Here is a 23,565-nt window from a genome sequence, read left to right on the forward strand (position 1 = left end):
ATTTTGGGAGATGAGAATCAGGAGATCTGAGGTCTAGTCCAGATTCTTTGGAACAAATCCTTTGACCTCTTTCAGCATCATTGTTATACTATCATATGATCACACCGAGTTATTCTGGGCATCCATCATATGAAATAATACATACCAAATTGTTTCAGAAAGGGCTATAAAAAGCTATATCCTAGTATAGCTTTTAATATTAGTTATATGTTCTCAGGAATTAGAGGATTCTCCATTCCTTGATCTCTCATGGTATCTGGATATCTTGGCAGTAAGGATTATTGCCAAAAGAGCTTTTAAGTTGAGATGGGTGTAGAATTGGCTGTATAGGGAATCAATAGAGTTTGCTGGGCCTTCTTAGCATACTGTTACATACTGGAGCCTGTCAATCCTTTTTGAAAACAGGGTATGAACATTAAACACAATCCACTGAAAAATAACACTCTCCTCTGTGAATTTCAATGTCTTCATCTTTAAAATAGAAATAAAAGTATCTGTACCTCATGGGGGGCGTAATGAAAAAAAAAAGAGATAATGCATGTAAAGCTCAGTGCCTGACATGTCAGATGCTCTATAAATGTCTGCTGATGGTTATGGTGATGACAGGAGGAGGGTGAGAAGGAAGAGGAGAAATATGACAAAGTATTTGGAAAGAGAAAAGTGGTGGCCAAAATTCCAAAGTTCAGGTTGGATGCCAGAAGCAAGGTGAAGGCATACAGTGACTTTCAATTTTAATGAGTAGGATAAAGGCCACTATCTCTCAGGAGGTAGATAAAGTTCTTATCTGGAAAAGACTCACAATTGTCATGTCAGCCTCCTCCTCATCAAATATCCACTGAGTATCTTCTAAATGCCTGGCTTCTGGCGACATTAAAGTCATGCCCTCAGCTTTTGAGACATAGTTTTTCATCTCCAAGCAATTCTTGGAAAAGTGAAAGTGTTAGTCGCTCAGTCATGCTGGACTCTTTGTGACCCCATGGACTGCAGCCCACCAGGCTCCTCTGTTCATGGGATTTTCCAGGCAAGAATACTAGAGTGGTTTGCCTGACAAATCACACAGCTCTGAAAACAGGATATGGAGACTCCAAGCTCCCCCTACTGGTAATTGATAAGACCAGCTCCTTAATGATTAATAATATATTTTCTAAATAAATAGTATCTTGAAGCAAAAGCTTTGTTTTTTTTAAAGAAAAAAACAAAGTTCATTTTATCAACCCTTTCACCCCTCATGAAAAACCACATTCCTAGGACAATGTTCACCAAATAGAGACAGACCCGTCACAGGTCTGATATGCAGTTATTGATTCTTCAGCAAAGCATAGACCCTGGTCAAACATCTGCCACACAACTGAGAACCACCAGAAGCAAGAATTAGGAGCAATCTCCTCCTTAAGCACTTTTTATTCCTAATGAATGAGTGGTTTCTGTTAAGGGAAATTTACCCATTTTTAATAACTTTGTGTTATTACCAAAGTCACATAGCCTACACACAACACACAAAAACAGCCAAAAAAAAAAAAAGAATAAAAGTTCAAACCATTCTTCATTGCCCTATGTTGAATTTTTATAGTCTTTCTAGACTTTCTATACAGTTTTAATCAAAGTGGCTTTCTCATATACTCATTTTATAGTCTTTTTTTTTTTTTTAACCCAACAGCATAGGCTGAACTGATGTTTTCAACTATCACAGCCTCTCCTATGTTACTATGTTTATTGGCTACAGAGCATTCTATGTCACGAATGCTCGTCTTTTATTTCCCAGGGCATCTCAGCCAGGAGCAGTATTGTCTACCCTAAGGGACATGAGAGGTGACGAGGCTGTCTTGGATGACCTAATGGGTGGCTCCCGGCATTTAGTGGGTGAGAAAGAGGGAGGACAAACACACCACAGAATACAATAAGGAAATGCCCAGCCCTAGAATCAACGTCATCTCCGCTGAGATACATTAAACCAGCTCTCTATGATGGAATATTTTGCTCATTTCCAATTTGGGAGAGATTTTAAATAGTAGCAGTGAATAACTTTACACAAAATTCTAGTGCTCATCTCTATTTCTGAGGATACTCACCACAGAGGGCCATCATATGGCCAAAGGTTTCCCACAGTGAAGACTTTTTTATGCATTTTGCCAAATGCTCCTGGAAAAGTTGAACCGATCTCATCTTGGCAAACGTACCCATCATCTTGCCAATAAGCAACATGTACAGTGTGAGAAAGGGAGATTGAATTGAGTCCAGAGGCCAATTTTATATCTTAAAACCTGCAACATTGTAAGCAAGTCATTTCATTTCTTGGAGTCTCAAGTTCTTCAACTGAAAAATGGAAACAATACTGATTTTGTCCATCTCACATTCTCCTTGTGTCGGTCAAATAAGATAATATGTGAAAATCAGTTCTGTATATGGCCTATCTTGAATAGTGATGTCAGAATAGCTTCTATTTGGTTGGAAAAGAAAGGGAGCACCAGGGGTTGCAACCTCAGATACCTTCAGGGCAGCCAGGCAAGTTACATGTGTAGGTTAGGCCTGGTGTAAAGGCCTCAAGATTGGTGATATATTAATACTTGGGAGGTTTGAGGATTGGCAATAGCTAATGAATTTACAGTGAGTCTAAAGACAGCAGATACTACTCAGCTTCAATTTTTTTTCTTTTTTAAGATAGCAATGGAAAGCTGCTATATAGCACAGGGATCTCAACTCCAGGCTCCGTGATGACCTAGAGGGGTGGCACGGAAGGGTGTGCGGAAGGCTCAGGAAGGAGGGGATATGTGTACACATATAGTTAATTTGATTTGTTGTATAGCAGAAACTAACACAATATTGTAAAGCAATTGTACTCCAATTTAAAAAAAAAATTTTTTTTAAGCAGAATTTCCCCAAAGCAGTTCCCTTCCAAAAGCAATCTAAACCCTAAAGGTAGCCAAACGTCACACATCCACAGACCTTAATAAAAGTTCCAAGGCCAGACGTGTTCAACTTCTGTCTTAAACCTTAACCACACAAGGATTCTCACCAATCAAAACACCTGCTCTTTTGGCAGAAATGGGCGTCTCTTAGGGGTCTGTGCCAGTGTGGACAACTGCCGATTGTTTGTCGGGGGAATTCCAAAGACCAAAAAGAGAGAAGAAATCTTATCAGAGATGAAAAAGGTCACCGAAGGAGTCGTGGATGTCATCGTCTATCCAAGTGCTGCAGATAAAACCAAAAACCGCGGCTTTGCCTTCGTGGAATATGAGAATCACCGGGCAGCTGCCATGGCCCGGAGGAAGCTTCTCCCAGGTTAGGACCATCCTCAGAGAGGAGGCGTCACTCCCTCCTGCCTGCTTCAGGCTGCTGAGCTTCTTAGCAAAGAAAGCAAAACCCTGTATCCGTTTCTTTGCTCTTTATCTCTCATTACGCAACATTTTAAACTCTCCATCTTTCTTTTCTCACAGTTAATTCTGTTCTCTAGAGTTTTCACAAATTAGGTTCTGAAAACTATTCACTGTGCATTAAATCCAATACACATGCATAGGAGAAGTCTAGAAGCTCGAGCTATAGCAACGCTGTACTGAATCTTTAAACTGAAGAATCTCCGTAAATTTATCAATCAACAGTTATCTTTATGTATCATTTTCATTATCAAACTTATTAGAAATAAGGTATATTATCCATCAAAATGAAGAAATAATAGATATGCAAGTGAAACATTATCCCAATGACAATTAAGTGGCATACTTTTATTATAACCCCCTAGTAGCATCACCGACTCAATGGGCATGAGTTTGAGTGAACTCCTGGAGTTGGTGATAGACAGGAAGGCCTGGCGTGCTGCAGTCCATGCGGTCGCAAAGAGTTGGACACAACTGAGCAGCTGAACTGAACTAAGTGTCTAATAATTTGTAATTTCAGAAATTAGAAAAAATAGTTTTCCATAAAAGGACACCTTAGTTCGGTGCTATAAATACAAGGCAGGTCCTGTATGGGCAACGACCATAAATTCCTAGGTTTAGAAAGTTCCACCAAGACACTGTCTCAGTCAGATCAACTTAGGAAGAATTATTGAAAGTCTGTGCTTATTTTAAAATATTTGCCAAAACTTACACAAAGTAAGGTATTGAAATGAATTAACATTAAAATGATAAGGATTTCAAGAATAACTGATTGAACACACTGGAATCAATGTTTCTCTTAAGCACTATGGAAGACCACCTTAATTTGAAACAAAGCAAAACAGCAACAATAGATGTATCCTGCCCTATACACATTCTTAAAAAATACTAACAGGATTAGCCCTAGTTCCACCAAGACACTGTCTCAGTCAGATCAACTTAGGAAGAATTATTGAAAGTCTGTGCTTATTTTAAAATATTTGCCAAAACTTACACAAAGTAAGGTATTGAAATGAATTAACATTAAAATGATAAGGATTTCAAGAATAACTGATTGAACACACTGGAATCAATGTTTCTCTTAAGCACTATGGAAGACCACCTTAATTTGAAACAAAGCAAAACAGCAACAATAGATGTATCCTGCCCTATACACATTCTTAAAAAATACTAACAGGATTAGCCCTCTAAAATTTTTCAAAATTGAAATATGGCTTCTGAGCTTGAGGAATATTTTTTAATACTATGAAGGCAGCTTAAAGTGAAAAATATGAGCTAGCCCCCCAAATTGCTGAATCTATTGAGGTGGATATTTTTATATCTAAAGTAATATTCATAAATTTTGTACATGTAGTCTATGGGATTCCCAAGAGTTGGACACAGCTGGGTGACTGAACAACATTAGTATTAGAAAACATAGGAAAGGGAAATTTTACAAAGATTAGGGAAGATGAAATCAATATTTAAAATTTAACAATAAAAATGTTTTGTCCTGAGAGGTGGATAGGTTCAACATGGAAACGTCCATTAAAAAGTGAATAGTCAAAATAAAAAAGAAATGAACATAAATTCACTACCCAGTGGTCAAGGTGCCTGACCAAGGGGCATAGAATCACTAAAACTCCTCACACTTCTTACCTAGCCTCTCAGTGACAAGAACTTAATATTTTACTGTCCTCTTCAACACCAACAATTCTGGTATCGAAAAGCCCCTCATTTCCATCGTGTTCTTGGGCCATCATTGTAGGCTTAACACATATATGCCCAACCTTGGATTATTTTTTTTTTAACAAGGCCTCCTAATTATTCTCTCAGCTCTGCTTTCTCTTCAATGGATCTCACCTTCAACTGACTCCATCCTGAACTTTCCCCCCAGAGTAGTGTTCCTAAAATATGCCATCATCCTTTCTACAAGTTCTTTTACATAGCAGAAATTCAGCCTCTTTGTTAAGAGGCTGAATGTTGTCACTCACTCAGTGAAAAAAGTAGTTAAAAATACTATTAGTTAAAAATTATTAAAAAATATTACTTGAACTCTCTTGCTGCATATATGAGATAAACCATAAGCCTCTGAGCCTGTCATTCAAGGCCTTTCACTCAGGGTTCCAGTTCTTTTTAAACATACATTGTACATTCTGTTTTCTGATAAAAACCCCTCCTTTCTCTTAGGACAAACTCAACGTCCTAGACAACGCCTTGCTCATTTTGTGTCCTTTATTCCCAATGCTGTATATCCTACTAGAATGAGTTACCCTTTCCCCTCTCCTGACTCACTGATTCTAAGGCCCAGCTTAGCCATCATTTTGTGAAGAAACCAGCCTTACACTGTTTCAGCCCACACTAATTATTTTCCTCTTTTATTACCTGTACAGATATATACAAACATTTGGGAGGGGTAGCGGGAGAATGACAGTGAAAGATAATCCAAAATAGGAGAAAGGGTTTTCAGAAGTCAACCAGTGTTCCTGGGGAATTAAAACTTCCCATCAGCTTCCTTTCTTCAAAGAAAACAGCACACTGAGTCACAGAAAAAGCCTCTGTCTTTGCCTGAGTTGAGCCGACTTGTTGGGTCAGGGCTGAGCACTCAGGCTGCAAGAATTCTCTATGTTAAGCTTCCACCCAAGATCCTGACTCTTCCCCATGATTCTCTGGCCAGGATGCAGCAACACAGAGGCAGCCCCACTCTCTCCAGGTGCTCCTCATTTCCTCATTATCTGAGGCTTCCCTTTCCTTGCCTGACCCTTTAATTGGCCTCAGCTATTGGAGTTTCAGTCAGATTGGATTTAAATCAGAGTGCCTCAGCAGCAGACTAACAAGATGCAGCAAATAAGCCAGTCAGAGCAAACTGTTTTATTTCTACAAAAGCCTGAGAGTAAAATCTATTACCCATTTGGACCTCACCAGTTAAATGACAAAACAGGATTTCAGTAATGGGCAATCCTCAGGAGAGCCTGGTTTGAAAGGATAAGGAGATCTTTCAGAAACATAAGCAAGGACCACAAGAAGCGTTTCCTTCTTAATTGATCCAGACTTGAGACAGAGAGAAAACTGTGGTCTAAAGTGGTGTATTGACTCTCCCTCTCCCCCACCTACCTTATCAACAGTAGCAACTCTCTCCTGACACTGCATCTTTGCTGAGGCATATATGGAGTAAAGAAGATGCATTGAGCAGAGTTTATCAAAGCATTCTGAGGATGCTCTGAAAAAGACTTCCAAGACTGCTTTTTCCATTTTAGTCTCCATCAGAGTCACTTGGAGGCTTATTAAAGGGCAGTGCTGGAGGCCCCACCACCAGAGCTCCTGATTCAGTAGGTCTGATGTGGTTTGTTTTGTTGTTTTTTAGTTGCTAAGTTGTGTCAGACTCTCTGTGACCCCAGGTTTGGTGTGGGGTCTGATCGTTTGCATTTATAACAGGTTGCCAGAATGCAACTGCCCCTGAGACCTCAAGCTTGAGATTTGGTCATTTAAATCAAAGATTGTCCATGGTGGGCTACAAATGTGAATCACCTAAGAAGGCGTTAAGATTTATGTGTTTTATTGATGGCTGTGCTGGGTTTTCACTGCTGCATGAGGGCCTTCTCCAGTTGTGGCGAGCGGAGTCTACTCTCTAATTGCGATGCCCAGGTTTCTCACTGCGGTAGTTTCTCTTATTGCAGGGGATGGGTTCCAGGCATGTAGGCTTCGGTAGTTGCAGAACACAGGCTTCTGAGTGCTGGGTCAGTCAGTAGCTGTGGCACACAGGGTTAGTCGTTCTGTGGCATGAGGGAATCTTCCTGGACCAGGGATCAAACCCGTGTCCCTGCTTTGGCTGGTGAATTCTTTACCGCTGAGTCACCAGGGAAATCCCTTGAGGAGGTTTTTAAACAATGTCAGTATCCAAATCAATCGCTAATCAGAGATTCTCTGGAAGCAGAGAGTAGCCTTGAGGCACTGATATTTTTAAGTTTTCAAGGTAATTCTACTGTGGCACCAAATTCTGTGATCCACTGCTATATCCATCAACTAATGATATTAGCCATTTAATTGCATGGGAGATATGGGAAAACCTGGGGAATGACTCAGGATAGAAACATTTATTAAGCGTCTACAATGTACACTGTTTTCTTCTAAAGGACAAGGGAGATTCTAAAAAAAAAATCATTTCTAATTTGACACCATTTACATTAGACTCAAAGAACGCATATTCTTTATAAACTATACATCTCCAAAATCCACCAAAAAGTATCAAGAGGAAAGTACATTATTGAATTATCATTTAAAAGTGAAAATTCTCCCTTCCATGCATCATCTTCTTTGTCTTCACAACAACCTTAATGAATAGGTATTTTTATTATCCCAATTTTACAGATGAGGAAGGTGAAGCTAGAAGGGTTGTTTCCTAGCCAAGATCACTGATCTGATTATGGAACCTGTCTGACTTCAAAGTTCATATTCAGACATCACTTTCCAATACTGACTTTCACAGGGATGTTAATGGAAATCGCTGTTTCCTGCATCCCCTCTCACTTTTATCCATTTTCACCTTTTCCACATCTTCAGGCTTGTGAATGACTTAATGTGGTTTCAGTCTTGGTAGGCAAAAGTCAATGAGCTAGAATAGTGTTCTCAATTTTGGATGAATTAACTGAGATGCTTTTCAAAATCCTGAAGACTAGGCCACTTAGATCAGAATTTGGAAGAAGGATCCTGGAACCAGAGATGAGGCAATTCCCAGGGGAAAATCAAAAGCCTCTGTTGTAGCATTTTGGGATTTCCTTAGTGTTAACACTCCCACTGCGGCTCATTTCAAGCTACCAAGGTGACATCAGTTGACTCAAAAAATTCTGAAAATTGAAGAGTCTATCCCTTCAGGTAGAAAGGAGCTGAGTCCAGCAGATTCAGTAGAACCCATGTTTTTTTAAGCTCTTCTACTGTGGGGTCAAGACTAAGAACCACTGAGGTACAGAAAACAGAGTCACTTGGGAACCTTAGGGATCTTGGGGTAAGACCTTTAGCAAAGTCTATGTAAAGCATAGAAAAGGAAGGGAATGGTATAAAAAGGGAGGGAGGTACAGAAGGGGATTGGAAGGGAGGGGGGAAAGAGAGTGATGGACGAAACTATCCTCTAGGATGCAAGGAAGGACGGGAAGAGTAGGAAACAGCCTCCCCAGGACTGGCTGACTCATTAGGCTGCCTCTATCTTTTGTTTGGGTTTTAGAATGTCAATGCCACAGATGCTTTCATTGACTGCTTTTTAAAGGATAAAAAGATACATTTTCATTGACAATAATTGCCTTAAACATGTAATACTTAAACAACTAAACTCTTACCAATACTGAGGATTTCTGATTTTATTTTCTCACACTTTTTATTGCTTCCAGGATTAACTTGTTCCAAAACTAATAAAAAATAAACATATTTCAATCAAACTTAGAAACTGAGTTGATCCTCACTCTCCTCTTATCACTTCACTGTATAGGGTACAAGATTGAGTAATAAAAAGCAAAAGGGAGCATGGAGAAGTACAGTGGATCTGGGCAACCTATCCTCTCAAAAGTTCATTTCCTTTTCTGTAAAACTGAGAAAGTCATACCCCTCCCCACAGAGTTACTGTGAGAAGTCACTTTGAGACAGAATATGGGAAACATATAGTAGAGTGCAAGACACTCAATTGATTACAATTATAGAAATACAAAAATCTATGTAGGATAACAGCTACCTTTTTAAGAGGAGTTCAGTTTCCCATCATAGACTCTACCGTTGCTCTTTATCCTAATTTGGAAACATAATAACTTTTTCTATGTTCTGGCAAAGGAGAGAATCCTGTTGATCAGAGCTCTGAGTGTAAGGGACAGAGAATGTACCTGAGCCCTGCACGCCTTTCACATGCGCCATTTTTTTGGACAGTTCTGTGGTGGTACTTGATCACAAAGACTCTAGTGATCTTTCTAATGCTTCATGAAGCCAGACTCTATGTCTGAGCCCTAAATTCATTCTTTCCCTTTCTCCCCTTTTTGCCGTCTTCGGTGACTACCTCCACCCTGTGAGAACTGTTCTAAGATCCGAACATGGCACCTGCTGCCTCCTTTCTGTGCCACTTCACATCGTGTTCTAGTTCCCTTTATACCCAACCACTACAATAAGCCACTTGTCATTCAGAACTCATTTCTGTGTGTGTGCTCAGTTGCTAAGTTGTGTCCGACTCTTTGTGACCCTCTGGACTGTAACCTGCCAGGCTCCCCTGACCCTGGGATTTTTTCAGGCAAGAATATGGGAGTGGCTTGCCACTTCCTCCTCCAGGGTATCTTCTTGACCCAGGGACTGAACCCACATCTCATGTCTCCTGCACTGGTAGGCGGGTTTCTTTACCACTAGCGCCACCTGGGAAGCCCGGAACTCGCTTCTAGCTAGCTCTTATTTGAAATACCTTTAAAGATCAACCATCACCTCTTTTAATATTAGTGTTCTTGCTCAATCAACATCTCAAGGTTCAATTTAAAAGGCCATTTTAGTATGAACTGCGGTGATGTCCTAATTTCTATGTAATTAATCATATCTGATCTTTCTCAACAGGAAGAATTCAGTTATGGGGACATCCTATTGCAGTAGACTGGGCAGAACCAGAAGTAGAAGTTGATGAAGACACAATGTCCTCAGTGAAAATCCTGTACGTTAGAAACCTAATGCTGTCTACCTCAGAAGAGGTGATTGAGAAAGAATTCAATAATATTAAACCAGGTAGGACATGCCAGACAAGATCACTTTTTCAAAATATTTTTTTAAATTTTATTTTATTTTTAAACTTTACAATATTGTATTACTTTTGCCAAATATCGAAATGAATCCGCCACAGGTATACCTGTGTTCCCCATCCTGATCCCTCCTCCCTCCACATATCCTCCCTCTGGGTCGTCCCCGTGCACCAGCCCCAAGCATCCAGTATCGTGCATTGAACCTGGACTGGCGACTCTTTTCATACATGATATTATACATGTTTCAATGCCATTCTCCCAAATATCCCCACCCTCTCCCTCTCCCACAGAGTCCATAAGACTGATCTATACATCAGTGTCTCTTTTGCTGTCTCGTACACAGGGTTATTGTTACCATCTTTCTAAATTCCATATATATGCGTTAGTATACTGTATTGGTGTTTTTCTGCTGATGGACAGGGAGGCCTGGCGTGCTGCGATTCATGGGGTCGCAAAGAGTCGGACACGACTGAGCAACTGATCTGATCTGATCTGATGCTTGAGCTGACTTCCCTTAACTTTAAATAAGATGGCTTTCACTTATCATTCTCATAATCACATACAGAATGTTAAAACTATATTTCTACCTTTGGATTAGAAAATGTGGACGTAAGGTTCTATAACATTTATCAATATTATAATTTTACATGTTTCTGTGTGATTACTTAATACATATTTCCTTCACCAAACTATAAATTCCATGAGCTCTTTTTTTGTTGTCTCCTCAGCTCCTATTTCTGTGCCTGGGACTTAGCTGATGCTCAATAAATTTTTACTGTGGTAATGAATGCATGGCCATAACTAAAGATCTGATGCAGGTTTCTAAACCTCAATATCTGTGACAGTTTTGGCCAATAATTCTTGGCTGTGGGGGTCTGTCCTGTGCATTCCAGAATGTAATGTTTTGTAATTTTCGTAACCAAAAATGTCTCTAGAATTTTTTTGTGCTTGGGAGAGCAAATTGCCCCCAGTTGAGAACCACTGGTCTAATGGAATATGATTATGACTTTAGATACATAAGAAAGGACGTAACAGTTTGTTCTAGAAAACTGATTTGAGGGAATAGAAAAGCAAAAGGATGGTGGAGGAGAATTTATTACTCTTCATTTTGTCAATATTTTTCATTGTCAGTTTTAAGCCATGAGATTGACTCCCTATTTCTTTTTCCTCATATAGGAACTGCAACACTGAGACAGGTAAAGCATTTTAAGAAACTATGTCCAAACAAGTATTTCTCAAAGCCAGTTCTGCAGAACACTCATTCTATAAACTATCAATACGTGTTACTCTTAAAAGGGATCCATGGTCAAATAAGTTTGTTAACACCAAATTCAGTGAAATTAAAAATTTGTTTGTCTGTGGGACTTATCATAGTTCTTAACCTTCTAATTTGCTTTGAAAGTCTCCAAAAGAGGAGCTGTAGAATGACTCACTTCCCAATTTGAGGGCCACGGATCCCATTTTTTTGGTAGACCATCTTGTGGGATTTGCATGCCTCAGAGCATGTTAGTCTAAGTTTATCACTATGGTGACATCTTTCCATAAATGAGAATTTCCTAGGTTGTTGATAAGCATGGGCCATGATACCATCACCTTAAAACTGCCTGAGAATATTCACATCACATAGTGATGTTGCCTGTTTTCAACTCTGACTGCTCTGTCAAGTGGAATAGCATAAATTGATGATTTATTCTAAAGGTAATTAGTAAGGCTCTCTTTTCTCCCTTTTTAGAGATTCACCAGAGACTTGTCTTTTTCCGCACTTCAGGAACTCTGCCTTCCTTGCTACTTGAGTATAATGGCATATCCAACAACTCTGTGACGGAGGCTACCTTACTACTTCCGTTATTTTCCAGGACCCAGAGCAGATAAGGTGCTTGTCCAGGGTCATACAACCAGAAAGTGGCAGGGTCTGGACTTAAATCCAGGTCTGGTTAAGAGCTTGTTCCTAACAACTCAAGGACCCCCATGACCTACACATATTCCATTCACTCACCTGTCATTTCTTCAGTAGCTCCTAGGTGCCAGGCACGGTGGGAAGAACTAACAGGTAGGATGTGTGTGTGTGGAAGGAGTTTAACAGCGATGGCAACCTAACTCCTGGGGTTAGGTTGTTTAGGAGAAGTGACACGAAATTGGAGATCTGGAAGTCGATGCAACTGTGAGCATAGAAACTGATACATGCATGTATAAACATCGTTTCACCATGACTTAGCACTGACTTTCTTCCTTCCCATAGTGAATAATATTTTGTGTAATTAAAACATTACTCTTTGGGATGGAGTGGAGGCAGAAAGGCTGGGATGAGAAACTACTAAAAGGCTGCTTCCTTTCATAGTCACTGGCTATCAGCTTTCTAGTCTATATGTTGAAGAGAGACAAGTGTCTAGGCCCTTTTAATTATAGTGAAAATAATAAATACCAGGTCTGTTTCTCTCTCTGAGGCTGGTGGCACAACTCTTAGGACTCCATAATGATATGTGTCTGCTGCTTCCTGGCACTCTGCAAAAAAAAAAAAAAAAAAAACGAATTGCAGAGGGTTGTTGACTAGCAGACATCTGCTGTATTGGGGAAAAAAAGAGCTAACCAGTTTCTTTTACAGTAGAAATGATGTTTATACTTACCTAGAAAAACTTGAGAAACAAAAAAATAACTTTTAAAAAATTCTATTGAAAGTTGGATCCCTCAAAGGACCCTGAATATTCTTGCAAATAATTATCAATATATTATTTTAACCCTTATTAAACTGAAAATATTATATTGCTATTCAGAGAAATAATGATAATTAAAACAAAAACTAGAGCCAGAAAATGTATGTTCTTCCTCAGTGTAGCCTAAGAGTATCTGCTGAAATTCCAATTATAATCATTTCATAAAATCTGATTTTCTTAAAACAGTTTACCTTCAGAATCACTTGAAGGGCTTGTTAAAAGATTACTGGCCCCGCCCACCTGAATTTCATATTCAGTAGCATCACTGCCTCAGTGGATATAAACCTGAGCAAACTCCAGGAGACAGTGAAGGCCAGGGAAGCCTGGCATGCTGCAGTCCACGGGGTTGCAAAGAGTAGGACATAACTGAGCGACTGAACAACAATAGGTCTGGGATGGGTCCCAAGCATTTGCATTTCCATTAAGTTCTGGGGAAGGTGATACTGCTGGTCTGAGGACCATACTTTGGGAAATATGACCTTCTGAAAGTCTCACCTTGGGACTGCAGATGTGTTTGTTTGTCTTCAGGTAATTCAACTGCTGCTGACAAACTGATAATGAACAGAGTCGTTGTTTTCCAATTCCCTGTATTAGAGTCTTATGGATGACCACTGATATTTTATTGCCTCACCCTCTGCAAAATGATGATTGATCAATAAACAAGAAGAAACATATTAAAATAAGCCATATGGTAAACACCATTGTAGAGAAAACCAGCTTTGATGATTTAAAAAATTCTCACTTTCTAATCTGTCTGCATTTTTAATGAGGTTACACTTTCACATACCATGATTTCTAAAAGCATGTGTGGCTAAGCATTATTGTTCAAAAAACACAAGCTGATTTCAATATCTGCAAGTAGAATTTGAGTACACCAAAATCTATTATCATCTGAAATGCCACCTAACTAATGTGAATGATAACAGAATATGAATTGACTAAAATATTTGCTCATTCCAGGAATATTCATTGAATAGCTGCATTCCATGGGGTTGCTAACAGTCGGGCACGACTGAGCAACTTCCCTTTCACTTTTCATTTTCATGCATTGGAGAAGGAAATGGCAACCCACTCCAGTGTTCTTACCTGGAGAATCCCAGGGACAGGGGAGCCTGGTGGGCTGCCGTCTATGGGGTCACGCAGAGTCGGACACTACTGAAGCGACTCAGCAGCAGCAGCAGCAGCCCCTGTGCACAAAATACTATGCAGGAACTGCTGCTAAGTCACGTCAGTCATGTCCGACTCTGTGTGACCCCATAGACAGCAGCCCACCAGGCTTTCCCATCCCTGGGATTCTCCAGGCTAGAACACTGGAGTGGGTTGCCATTTCCTTCTCCAATGCGTGAAAGTGAAGTCACTCAGTCGTGTTCAACTCAGCAATCCCACGGACTGCAGCCTACCAGGCTCCTCCATCCATGGAAGTTTCCAGGCAAGAGTACTGGAGTGGGTCGCCAGTGCCTTCTCCAAATGCAGGAACTAGATAAGGACAATACCAAGATGCCTCTGGGAGCCAATAGACTAGCTGGAGGATGGCACTGCAGAGTGAATGGGGCAAAGACCGGGAAGGTAGAGATCCTCACTAGCCCATCTTTTACCTGTTAATATCCAAGAAAAGCATGAGGTTAAGTCACAATAATTACTCCAACCTGAAACTGAAGGAATAAAGAGACCACGTTTGCAATGCAGTTAATTACATGTCTGCATGGTTCATGGTCTCAAATACCTTTATTTTCTCAACTTAGCCATATAACTTTGTTCTGTACAACCACTGTAATAAGAAGTAAAGAATCAAATACTGAGGGGGAAAAAGAAGCATCACAATGTTTTAAAATTATTTGTACATTAGCACCCTATCATTATTCCAAAGGAAGACAGGTTATAGCCATTGAAACATGTAGCAGAGTAGAAACTCAAATTGTCTTCATGACTTTGAATCTAAGAGGGTAGATAATTGAACTTTGACAGTGAGAGGGAAAAAGGAGAAGACATATCCTTTTCTGATCCTCCCTGGCATAGGGTCCCATCCTCGGTTGCCCGTGGAAACTAAGGATGGAAGAAAACCTGAGTGCTCAAAATATACCCAAGTGACTAACTGAAAAAGGATAATTTGCATGGTAAACTAACAAATTAATATTAAACAAGTTTCTATCTTTAGGCAAAAGTTCTATTTTTAAAATTGAGTAAGCAAGGACATTTTAATAATAAAATGTAAAATCTAAAGTTCAACCATCTTGGTAGAACTTTATTTTTACACATGTCCATCAACATGTACAGCAGTCCCTCTACATAATAATAGGTTAGGTTGATTTGTTATTTTTTTATTACACAAAGAATATATATCATATTGCAAATATTTGTAAAAACACCAAAGAATGAAAATTAAAATTTGAAAGTCCCCTTTATCCTCCCCAACTTTTTTCCCCATTCCTGTTGTTGTTCAGTCACTAAGTTGTGTCTGATTCTTTGCAATCCCATGGACTGCTGCACTCCAGGCCTTTCTGTCCCTCACTATCTCCTGGAGTTTGTCCAAGTTCATGTCCATTGAATTGGTGATGCTTTCCAACCATTTCATTCTCTGCTGCCCTCTTCTCCTTTTGCCTTCAATCTCTCCCAGCATCAGGATCTTCTCCTGAGCTAACACCTATTAACAATTCAATCTTGATCGTTTCAGTTCTCTTTTTGTGTGTATATTCATATTTATGTGCAACATATATGTGGGTTGGGATTTTATAAATATAAATGCTATAATATTACACTTACTATATTGTAACTTTTTAGATTTAACAACAGGTTCTGAAGGTTTCCATGTAAGTATACACGAGCCTATTTGTTCTCTTTAAAGACTTCTTAGTATTATTTAATACAAATGTACCAGATTTAATCACTCTCATGAAAATGGACATTAAGTTGTTTTATTTTGCTATTTCATCTGATTGGTGTTATTAATATTCTTACGCATGATTCTTTTGCACATGTGTGAATACTTCTATTAAAGAGATTCCTCTAGTAGGATTAGTGGATATGTACATTGTTTCCAACCTTTGATATTTTAAACCAGCATGGTAAGAAACTATCTTGGTTCTCAGATGTACTTTCAGAATTTTTGTTTGTTTGTTTTGATCAAATGAGATAAGCAGATGAGAGATCTGAGTTCTAGTTCCTAGCAATGTGAGTTCATAAATTTCACTTACTTTGTCAGAGATTTAGATTCAGAATCTTTAAGTTGAAAACAAATAAAGGTAAGACGAATTAAAAATTAAATTATTGCTAAGTCTCTTCTAACTCTAAAATTTTATTGTACAAATCAAAGGAGTCAAGATGTCTTTCTGAGGAAAGAACCATAAAATTTAAAAAGGTAATTACCTAAATATATAAGATGACCAATAATTGAGTTCAACTCAACAAATATTTTACCATGTATAAATTACTATCCTTTATATAATATACTGAAAAAGATACCCTTCTATCCTCAAAGATCTAGGAAATGGAAAAACAAATCCATAAATAAATATATACATAATAAGGCAGAACATAAGTGTTATTAAAAAATTACAAACAAAATCTTTTGCTGAATATGCAGAATTTTAAACCTGAACACAGGAAATATTCTCAATGGGCTCTTTAAATACTGAATCTCCAAAAAAAAAAGATTCTTGCAAGCTGAATGTTTAAGTGTATCATGTTCAGCACTGTCTCAGGTTTGCTAAGAGAGCTACCTTCACTCTGCTTCCAGGTGCTGTGGAAAGGGTGAAGAAAATCCGAGACTATGCGTTTGTGCACTTCACTAACCGAGAAGATGCAGTGGAGGCTATGAAAGCTTTAAATGGGAAGGTAATGAAGCACAAAGAAAAACTATGTACCGATTCCACCGAAGTGTGTTGTGGAGGTTTCATTCAGGAGAACAGACCTACAAGTCCATCCCGCTCAGGCTTCCTCCATCTCTGACACGGCTGCCTTAATCCATCTAAGATGAACAAAAGGGTGATGGAAAATTCAATGAGAGGGAGCTTATATGTCCAATTCTATCTCTAATTTTGGCTGATCTGGACAAGTCACTGGCCCTCAATTTTTTTAGAAAGAGAGAGTTGGAATGGAGTATCCCAAGGTGATTTTCCCAGTTTCAGTTTTCTCTCATTATTTCAAAGAAATTATAACCTTTGTAGTATAGTATTTTGGAGACTGATGATCTGACAAGATGTCAAGGTTATCATTCTGCACTTATAGTTTGATATTCCAAGTCTGGAAAGCTTGGAATCTCTTCACCTTGCCAAGAGTAAGCTCTGGGGAAAACAACTAGTAATATTATATTCTAACTTATGATTTATATATAGAAACCAGTATAACATTAACTTATTAATCCCATAATATTGAAAATCTTCTGTAAACCATTTATCATGCTAAATATTGTTTGGAATACTTAAAGGATCAAACCAAAGATGCTTATCAAAGGGCTAAAAGTCAATTGAGGATTAAGATAAGTACTCAAATACCTTTGCAAAGTCCAGTCAGATAAGTTGTGTTTAAAGAAAAAATGCTTAAGTGGTGACAATGTTCAAAGAGGAGTGGGTTATAAAGAATCAGAAAATCTTCATAGATGTGAAAAGATAATATTTAAAAAAAGCCATGACACTTGGGAAGAATTCCAAAAGGAAAAAATAACAAAACATGGCAAAGGAGAGGTAATCTCAGACAGAGGCATAGAATTTGTAAAGAGCAAAGTATAATTGGAGAACAGTAAAGATGGATTGCCTTGCTATGAATAGAATGATCACAGGGCTGTTTCACCTGCCAGGCCTTACATTGGTAAATCCTAATAGGAGACAGTTGGCAAAGGGACTAACTATAAGGATATGAGCCTGGGGCAGGAGAATTAAGAGAGACTGTGCAGGAGCCTGGGGCTCGTGCACTCCTGGAGCCAAGGAGACAAAGGACTAGAGAAGTAACAGGAAACCTAAAGGAGAGAGGATTGTAAAGAGCAGATCTTATTGAGAAAAGTAATGAACTTTGGCCAGTGGACATATTTAGCCAAGGTCACCTCATAGAGAAGGAGCCAAGAGAAGAAATAGCTCACACTTGCTGCTCTCTCTCCCACCAACCTCTGGCCAGGCCTCCCCGTTGACCAAATTCAATCATAATCTGCAAGGCCCAGGAGCCCTGAAGGGGAGCCGTGCAGAACTCCCTGTGGGGGCTTGGAGGTTGGCAGCCAATGGGGAGTGGATCTACAGGGCAAATAGAGGGTCTCCGCACAAGGCCTTCAGACATAGTGGGGCCTGGGCTTCTGAGCTATTCCTGGTCTACAGAACTGTGTGAATCCTGCTGTGGGGGGAGGGTGGTGTGGGGGCTGCATAGTAGGGGAGACTGCTGCTGCTGCTGCTAAGTCGCTTCAGTCGTGTCCGACTCTGTGCGACCCCATAGACGGCAGCCCACCAGGATCCCCTGTCCCTGGGATTCTCCAGGCAGGAACACTGGAGTGGGTTGCCATTTCCTTCTCCAATGCATGAAAGTGAAAAGTGAAAGTGAAGTCGCTCAGTCGTGTCCGACTCTTTGCAACCCCATGGACTGCAGCCCACCAGGCTCCTCTGTCCATGGGACTCTCTTGCCATTGCCTTCTCCAATAGGGGAAACTACTGACTCCAAAACACAAAAAGAAAACTTGAAAGCAAAATATTAATGCATATTTAAATATATGTCTAGGAAGCAAAATATTATTTCTTCTTCATTGATAATTACATTTAGTGTCATAATAATATTTCTTTGAAAAAATGTGATAGATTAGTTTCTCACTTTGAAAACATTTCTGAGGATACATGATGCTTGCAAAGAAGGGACCATGGTAAATTAAATGCTAAATAATTGCATTGGAATCATCATAGTGGAAAAGTATTCAAACTGTTTCCAATTTTTGCAGCTGGCATATTTATGGTGGTTTAGTCACTAAATTGTGTCTGACTCTTGCTACCCCATGGACTGTAGCCTGCCAGGCTTCTCTGTCCATAGGGCTTTCCAGGCAAGAATACTGGAGTGGGTTGACATTTCCTTCTCTAGGGGATCTTCTTGATCCAGGATCGAACCTGGGTCTCCTGCACTGCAGGCAGATTCTTTACCGACTGAGCTATCAGGGAAACCTATGGCTGGATATTTTTATAACAATGTATACATGTATTATATAGTTAAATTCACATTCAATGTTATTATTAAATATATATATTAAATATTATAATAATACTTAACTGTAATGTGATATGGGAAAAGCAAAAGTAAGTTTGCCTAGAACTATGAAAGTTTTTAAGTATCCATATGGATATTTATATTTAATCTATTAGACAAGGTGAGGCTTTGAAGTTTTTTGTTCAGTGAAGTAATGATCCCATTAACAATTTAGGGAAATCAACCTGTTAAGAATTGAAGTTTCATAGAATAGGGAGAGAGATGTAATTGGAACTAGTTAAATAACTATTAAAGTCACTCAAATGGGAAGAAATAAGGGCTTGAATGAGGGTGAGAATGGAATGTAGGAGAAAGCTCTACACAGAACTATGCAGGGTGAATTCAAAGGATCCAGGAACTGATTGGATAGAGCGGTGGGAAAGAAGGATGAGTCATTTTAGGTTTTCAATACAGAGAACCAGGATAATGATGTTAGGGAAGTCAGGCAGGGAAACCTATTTGGACAGAAAGGTGATGAACTGAGCTTTGCACGTGATGATTCATTTATTCTACAAATACCTGTGAATGTCTACAATGAGGAAGAAATCTCGCTGGGCTTGGGGCTATACAGGTTAATATGGTATTGTTCTAGACCTTGAAACACCTAAATAAAATAAGTAAAATACAATACTTGGTTTAGAACACTGTAAAGGAGCAGAGGCATGCAGGACAAAGTCTACTACAGTAAGAAATCTGACTTTTCAGTAAAGAATCATGTCACTAAAAACATCTCTTGATATAGAAGTGCCTGTAAGTACAGACCTATTTAGGTATCTTATCTTTCTTAAGACAGGAACAAAGACAAAGAATTACATTCAAGGTATTTCTTTAATACTCCAAGTCTGTTTCTTCTAATTACATCAACATCAATATAATATGGTAGAATATGAGCTGAATTCTCTGTGTGTGTGTGTTTGACCTAAGATATTTGATACTGATTCCTGCTACTAAAAAGTAGGGTCTGATCAGATCAGTCACTTAGTCGTGTCCGACTCTTACAACCCCCTGAATCATAGCACGCCAGGCCTCCCTGTGCATCACCAACTCCCGAAGTTCACTGAAACTCATGTCCATCGAATCAGTGATGCCATCCACCCATCTCATCCTCTGTCGTCCCCTTCTCCTCTTGCCCCCAATCCCTCCAAGCATCAGAGTCTTTTCCAATGAGTCAACTCTTCACATGAGGTGGCCAAAGTACTGGAGTTTCAGCTTTAGCATCATTCCTTCCAAAGAAATCCCAGGGCTGATCTCCTTCACAATGGACTGGTTGGATCTCCTTGCAGTCCAAGGGACTCTCAAGAGTCTTCTCCAACACCACAGTTCAAAAGCATCAATTCCTTGGTGCTCAGCCTTCTTCACAGTCCAACTCTCACATCCATACATGACCACTGGAAAAACCATAGCCTTGACTAGACGAACCTTTGTTGGCAAAGTAATGTCTCTGCTTTTGAATATGCTATCTAGGTTGGTCATAACTTTCCTTCCAAGGAGTAAGCGTCTTTTAATTTCATGGCTGCAGTCACCATCTGCAGTGATTTTGGAGCCCAGAAAAATAAAGTCTGACACTGTTTCCACTGTTTCCCCATCTATTTCCCATGAAGTGATGGGACGGGATGCCATGTTCTTCGTTTTCTGAATGTTGAACTTTAATCCAACTTTTTCACTCTCCACTTTCACTTTCACAGTCTTTTTAGTTCCTCTTCACTTTCTGCCATAAGAGCGGTGTCATCTGCATATCTGAGGTTATTGATATTTCTCCCGGCAATCTTGATTCCAGCTTGTGTTTCTTCCAATCCAGCATTTCTCATGATGTGCTCTGCATATAAGTTAAATAAACAGGGTGACAATATGCAGCCTTGACGTACTCCTTTTCCTATTTGGAACCAGTCTGTTGTTCCATGTCCAGTTCTAACTGTTGCTTCCTGACCTGCATACAAATTTCTCAGGAGGCAGATCAGGTGTTCTGGTATTCCCATCTCTTTCAGAATTTTTCACAGTTTATTGTGATCCACACAGTCAAAGGCTTTGGCATAGTCAATAAAGCAGAAATAGATGAAATAGATGTTTTTCTGGAACTCTCTTGCTTTTTCCATGATCCAGTGGATGTTGGCAATTTGATCTCTGGTTCCTCTGCCTTTTCTAAAACCAGCTTGAACATCAGGAAGTTCACAGTTCACATATTGCTGAAGCCTGGCTTGGAGTATTTTGAGCATTACTTTATTAGCGTGTGAGATGAGTGCAATTGTGCGGTAGTTTGAGCATTCTTTGGCATTGCCTTTCTTTGGGATTGGAATGAAAACTAACCTTTTCCAGTCCTGTGGCCACTGCTGAGTTTTCCAAATTTGCTGGCATATTGAGTGCAGCACTTTCACAGCATCATCTTTCAGGATTTGGAATAGCTCAACTGGAATTCCATCACCTCCACTAGCTTTGTTCGTAGTGATGCTTTCTAAGGCCCACTTGACTTCACATTCCAGGATGTCTGGCTCTAGCTCAGTGATCACACCATTGTGATTATCTGGGTCGTGAAGATCTTTTTTGTATAGTTCTTCTGCGTATTCTTGCCATCTCTTCTTAATATCTTCTGCTGCTGTTAGGTCCATACTATTTCTGTCCTTTATCGAGCCCATCTTTGCATGAAATGTTCCTTTGGTATCCCTAGTTTTCTTAAAGAGATATCTAGTCTTTCCCATTCTGTTGTTTTCCTCTATTTCTTTGCATTGATCACTGAAGAAGGCTTTCTTATCTCTTCTTTGGAACTATTATTTGCTATTCTTGGAACTCTGCATTCAGATGCTTATATCTTTCCTTTTCTCCTTTGCTTTTCACTTCTCTTCTTTTCACAGCTATTTGTAAGGCCTCCTCAGATAGCCATTTTGCTTTTTTGCATTTCTTTTCCATGGGGATGGTCTTGATCCCTGTCTCCTGTACAATGTCATGAACCTCATTCCATAGTTCATCAGGCACTCTATCTATCAGATCTAGGCCCTTAAATCTATTTCTCACTTCCACTGTATAATCATGAGGGATTTGATTTAGGTCATATCTGAATGGTCTAGTGGTTTTCCCTACTTTCTTCAATTTAAGTCTGAATTTAGCAATAAGGAGTTTATGGTCTGAGCCACAGTCAGCTCCTCGTCTTGTTTTTGCTGACTGTATAGAGCTGCTCCATCTTTGGCTGCAAAGAATATAATCAATCTGATTTTGGTGTTGACCATCTGGTGATGTCCATGTGTAGAGTCTTCTCTTGTGTTCTTGGAAGAAGGTGTTTGTTATGACCAGTGCATTTTCTTGGCAAAACTCTATTAGTCTTTGCCCTGCTTCATTCCATATTCCAAGGCCAAATTTGCCTGTTACTCCAGGTGTTTCTTGACTTCCTACTTTTGCATTCCAGTCCCCTATAATGAAAAGGACATCTTTTTTGGGTGTTAGTTGTAAAAGGTCTTGTAGGTCTTCATAGAACCGTTCAACTTCATCTTCTTCAGCATTACTGGTTGGGGCGTAGACTTGGATTACTGTGATATTGAATGGTTTGCCTTGGAAACGAACAGAGATCATTCTGTCATTTTTGAGATTGCATCCAAGTACTGCATTTCAGACTCTTTTGTTGACCATGATGGCTACTCCATTTCTTCTGAGGGATTCCTGCCCGCATTAGTAGATATAATGGTCATCTGAGTTAAATTCACCCATTCCAGTCCATTTCATTTCGCTGATTCCTAGAATGTCGACGTTCACTCTTGCCATCACTTGTTTGACCACTTCCAATTTGCCTTGATTCACGGACCTGACATTCCAGGTTCCTATGCAGTATTGCTCTTTACAGCATTGGACCTTGCTTCTATCACCAGTCACATCCACAGCTGGGTATTCTTTTTGCTTTGGCTCTACCCCTTCATTCTTTCTGGAGTTATTTCTCCACTGATCTCCAGTAGCATATTGGGCACCTACTGACCTGGGGAGTTTCTCTTTCAGTATCCTATCATTTTGCCTTTTCATACTGTTCATGGGGTTCTCAAGGCAAGAACACTGAAGTGGTTTGCCATTCCCTTCTCCAGTGGGCCACATTCTGTCAGATCTCTCCACCATGACCCGCCCATCTTGGGTTGCTCCACGGGCATGACTTAGTTTCATTGAGTTAGACAAGGCTGTGGTCCTAGTGTGATTAGATTGACTAGTTTTCTGTGAGTATGGTTTCAGTGTGTCTGCCCTCTGATGCCCTCTTGCAACAACCACCATCTTACTTGGGTTTCTCTTACTTTGGGTGTGGGGTATCTCTTCACGGCTGCTCCAGCAAAGTGCAGCCATTGCTCCTTACCTTGGACGAGGGGTATCTCCTACATGTAACTAGGAACAAGAGGCTGATCCCAAATGATCAGGGTGATCATAAAGCATGAACTTTGTCCAGCAGACATCAGTGATCCAGGAACCACTGAATCACCCATGAAACCATCAGCTGCTGTGAAAGGGAATATTTGCAAGAACACTTAATAATTCTTTTCTTTATTAAAAAAAAATAATATTCTTATTTGAAAGAAGCTACAA

The 23,565-nt window shown here is 39.6% G+C and overlaps 1 protein-coding gene and 1 long non-coding RNA gene across 6 annotated transcripts in view; one reads left to right on the forward strand and one right to left on the reverse strand.

Annotated features, from left to right (window-relative positions):
• LOC147343973 (uncharacterized) overlaps positions 1-13,448 on the reverse strand; it is a 35,361-nt gene extending 21,913 nt beyond the window's left edge. Inside the window, exons 1-2 of the long non-coding RNA XR_015155827.1 lie at positions 13,309-13,448; positions 12,525-12,604 (exon numbers count right to left, since the gene is read on the reverse strand). This is a non-coding gene — a long non-coding RNA (uncharacterized LOC147343973). The remainder of the gene's footprint in view (positions 1-12,524; positions 12,605-13,308) is intronic.
• A1CF (APOBEC1 complementation factor) overlaps positions 1-23,565 on the forward strand; it is a 105,120-nt gene that overhangs the window by 63,506 nt on the left and 18,049 nt on the right. For all 5 annotated transcript variants that reach the window (XM_086379165.1, XM_086379166.1, XM_086379167.1 and 2 more), the window contains 3 exons: positions 3,041-3,279; positions 9,924-10,088; positions 16,547-16,644. In XM_086379165.1, coding sequence (XP_086235291.1) covers positions 3,041-3,279; positions 9,924-10,088; positions 16,547-16,644 — 502 coding nt within the window. The remainder of the gene's footprint in view (positions 1-3,040; positions 3,280-9,923; positions 10,089-16,546; positions 16,645-23,565) is intronic.

This window comes from Bos grunniens, chromosome 26, assembly GCF_055505025.1.
Source record: "Bos grunniens cultivar Pamir isolate PY7600 chromosome 26, Bosgru_T2T1.0, whole genome shotgun sequence".
In the NCBI taxonomy this organism is placed as follows: Eukaryota; Metazoa; Chordata; class Mammalia; order Artiodactyla; family Bovidae; genus Bos; species Bos grunniens.